General features: G+C 35.0%; 1 protein-coding gene across 1 annotated transcript in view; it reads left to right on the top strand.

Moving 5' to 3' along the window:
• Window positions 1-3,756, top strand: part of LOC112147609 (ubiquitin-conjugating enzyme E2 R1) — a 6,633-nt gene continuing 2,877 nt past the window's right edge. Inside the window, exons 1-4 of the mRNA XM_024274129.1 lie at window positions 1-294; window positions 380-466; window positions 529-626; window positions 2,901-3,035. Coding sequence (XP_024129897.1) covers window positions 109-294; window positions 380-466; window positions 529-626; window positions 2,901-3,035 — 506 coding nt within the window. The 5' untranslated portion in view covers window positions 1-108. The remainder of the gene's footprint in view (window positions 295-379; window positions 467-528; window positions 627-2,900; window positions 3,036-3,756) is intronic.

The raw sequence follows: 3,756 nt of genomic DNA, 5'->3' as shown, positions 1-3,756 counted from the left end.
AACTTGTTGCCTGCGTGGGTCGCTCGACTGGTTGGCCAAACTTAGCTGCGTAACCAGAAGCATCAGCTGTCGAATCGAGATTACCTCGCAAAAACCAAACAGAGCAGAATGGCGCAACACGACCCCTCTCATGTCGCCAGCTCACAGAAAGCCCTCATGCTGGAAATGAAAAGCCTCCAGGAGGAGCCTGTGGAGGGATTCAAAATAACTCTGGTGGACGAAGCTGATTTATACAACTGGGAAGTGGCCATTTTTGGACCACCAAACACTCATTATGAAGGGGGGTACTTCAAGGTAAGAGGGGAAATGACTAAAAAACACAATTAACCAACTTCAAAAGATAAGAAACATAAATACATTAATTTATTTCTTCTTTTAGGCTCGGATCAAGTTTCCTATAGACTACCCATACTCTCCACCAACATTCCGCTTCCTCACCAAAATGTGGCATCCCAACATCTATGAGGTATCACATGTGTCATATTTATTTAATGACTGCAGCAAATGACCTCCTTTTCATGGTTTCAGAATGGAGACGTGTGCATTTCTATACTGCACCCACCAGTGGACGACCCACAGAGCGGAGAACTGCCCTCGGAGAGATGGAACCCCACCCAGAACGTCCGGTCAGAAGATCCCTCATTCTTATCTCCTCCTTTGTCCCTTTGGTTACTTCAATAATTTATTTGAAGCCGAGTCCTCTCAGATCCTCTTGTTCTCTTTGAGAGGAGTGTTGCTGTAGTGTTTTAAATTAGCACAAGTGTGGTTTTTAAGGATATTTAGGAACATCAGTGTAGTTTTGGAGATAATCAGTCCAAGTAAATGTCTTTGTTTACACCAGGGGTGTCAAACTCAATCACACAAGGGGCCGAAATCCAAAACACACCTTAAGTCGTGGGCCAAACAGGATAGACATTTATTAAACACACTAAAACTACATTTTTAAAAATTTAAAACCGTGGCTTTTTAACATAATTATGAGCTATATAAAAAGCTTTACCTGCAATAATGTTAGTGTAAATGCTGTAAGCTGAATTTGGTCGCAAAAGGTAGAGATAGCTGAAGATGCTGAAATTGATAGCTAAAAAAGCTGAAGCTGATTGGTGAAAGTGCTGAAGCTAATAGCATTAGCTAAATGCCAAAGTAGCCTAAAAAAAGAACATTTGATTAGCCAAAACAGCTAGCATGTAGCTGAAGTAATGCCAATTTTTTTAACTTTAAAACCGTAACTTTTTAACTTAATTGTGAATAATAAAAGGCAGGAATATTATTCCAGAATAAATCAACTTAAACCTTAAATAACTTTCAGTATTTTACTCTCCATAAAAATATATTTCGTCAAAATTATGCAAGTTATAAAAATGCACAAGATAATATTGGGCCATTAATAACAATTAAATAAAATGATTTGGAGGGCCGAATCAAAAAAAAAAGTTTTTTGGTGTTTTTAACATGTTCTTGTTGCATCTTTCTCATCATGGATGACATGTATAAAGAAAAATAAGTTCAAAATGGCATTTCTGAGTATTTATTTACCCAAATTGTTGTGAATCAGGCGCAGAAAAAAAAATTAGAAAAAGCTTCTATTTGTTGCGTAGAAGCTACAATCGGCGGATCACAAGCTCCCTGCTTTGCTTCCATTCTGATGCACCATCTTGTAGACAAATAGTTCCACGTACGTCTTTGTTTTCCTCATCCAAGTTTGTATCTAGTTCAAAACCGTATCCCTGGATGACTTGAATATTTCTCATCAATTTTGTTGCCCCGGTGATGTTAGGTTGGGGTTTTAAAGGGCAGCGAGCTAGCAGAAGAGAGTGTAAACAAAGGGATGATGGGATATGGGGGAGGCTTATGTCATGCTAACAGTTCCACCCAAAATTCGGAGGTGAATTTCTAATTAACTCCTGAAGAACATATTTTCTAGAAAACCGCAGTTTTTTTTTTTTTTATTTTGGCTAAAAACTGCATAATCATAATAAAAGACCACTGAAAAATAGGTGTAAAGATGATTGAAACGGTACTTTAAAGTCCTGGAAGTGTGGACTTGTAGTTAAGACCACACATGCCGTTAATCACATTAGCAGCAGGAGAAGTATTCCAGCTTCACACTGCTCTACACACAATAATCTTCTTATGCATTAACATTTCTTGTAGAATAATGCCTGCCTTTATTGTAACAAATTCATGCAACCTCACAGGAATATTTATATTTATCCTGCAGTATTAATAAAGTATTTACCAAAGGTATAGAATTGATAGTTGAAATTGACTTTTTGCATCAGATTTTTGCAGCAAAAAAAAATCTACATTTAAAAAATCTAACTTATTTGACTTTTAAATATTTAAAGTGTTTTTAAGCTTTATAATTCCACTTTTTCTATTGACACATTTTTAAAGCAATTTTTGAGCCAAATATCTAGTGTTGGTGGACTGCAATTTTTAATTTTAATACTCAGGGGCCTTTATGAAAAAGTTTTCACATTTCTCATAATTTAAACCAATTTTATTTTGGAGTAAAAATACAACAAACAGCCTTGAAGAATTAAATAATTTGTTGAATTAATTAGTTTTTATTGTATCTTGAAAAAAAATATTCAGATTGGTTATTCAATTTCTATTTCAGCCACAAACACAAAATGCATCTTCAAGGGAACTTAACTGCTTAAAGCACAATGCAGTTAAACAAAAAAGCCACATCATTTATGAAATTCCTATCCAGATTTTTAAAAGCATTTATCTGTAAGTTTATTTCAATACATTATTAACAACTAAAAATTAAACTGGATTTTTTTTACTACTGAAATCAGAGTTTTTGTATTTGTTTATGCAGTTATATGTTCTTTTTTCTAATTTTTACTTTAGATGCTAAAAATCCCAATTTTGTTGTTGTTTTTCCCCAGAACTATTTTGCTGAGTGTGATCTCGCTGCTGAATGAACCCAACACCTTTTCTCCCGCCAACGTGGACGCCTCTGTCATGTACCGCAAATGGAGAGACAGCAAAGGAAAAGACCGGGAATATGTCGAAATCATCAGGTACATACAAATAGAACAAAACACACTCAGCATACAGTTTAACAACTAGTATTAAGGTCAACAACAACAGTCAGTATTGCAGTCTTGAAGCTTTTTTTGGTTCTTCACTGACTGTTTAGGTGGAAAGAAGGTCATTTCTTAACAATTACATTTTAGTGACAGTACTGATTGGAAGTTTGAGAATGTTTTTATTGCAAACAATGTAGTTTTATGTGTCGCGTTAGTCTTAATGTAAGTAATAAAACAAAACCGGAAGAAATAGAAATTGTGGTTTTAAAATTACAAAGCCAAAAATGTTGTTTTAACTTGTCAGAGAATTTTACACTTTTTTTTCTCTCTCTCTTCTACTCTATATTATCCCAAGTTTAAATTCATAGACCGTACTGGTCACTTCCAAACATTCACTCTGATCATCTTGTTCTTTTCTGTTATTGGTTCTGGTAAATTTTAGACTTTATTTTGGACCATTATTATCTTGTTGCAGGATCAAATTCGGATCAAATGTCTCATTATCCTTCATGGAGCTGCAAAAATACTGTGAAACTCCGCGACATACTGCAGTAGCTGTTTTGATTCGAGATTCCTATCAAACCTACAGAACCATGAAGTTCAACTTATCTTCTAAAAAATAAAGCAACTGATTCAATTGCAAAAAAAAGTTTTTGCCTTTGACATCAGATGAAATCATGTCAACTGTCTTGTATTAAAGCCCCACTTCAGT

Source organism: Oryzias melastigma, linkage group LG17 (genome assembly GCF_002922805.2).
Source record: "Oryzias melastigma strain HK-1 linkage group LG17, ASM292280v2, whole genome shotgun sequence".
Lineage (NCBI taxonomy): Eukaryota > Metazoa > Chordata > Actinopteri > Beloniformes > Adrianichthyidae > Oryzias > Oryzias melastigma.
Note: the sequence above shows the minus strand (reverse complement) of the source record. Positions and strands in the feature narration are given on the sequence as shown.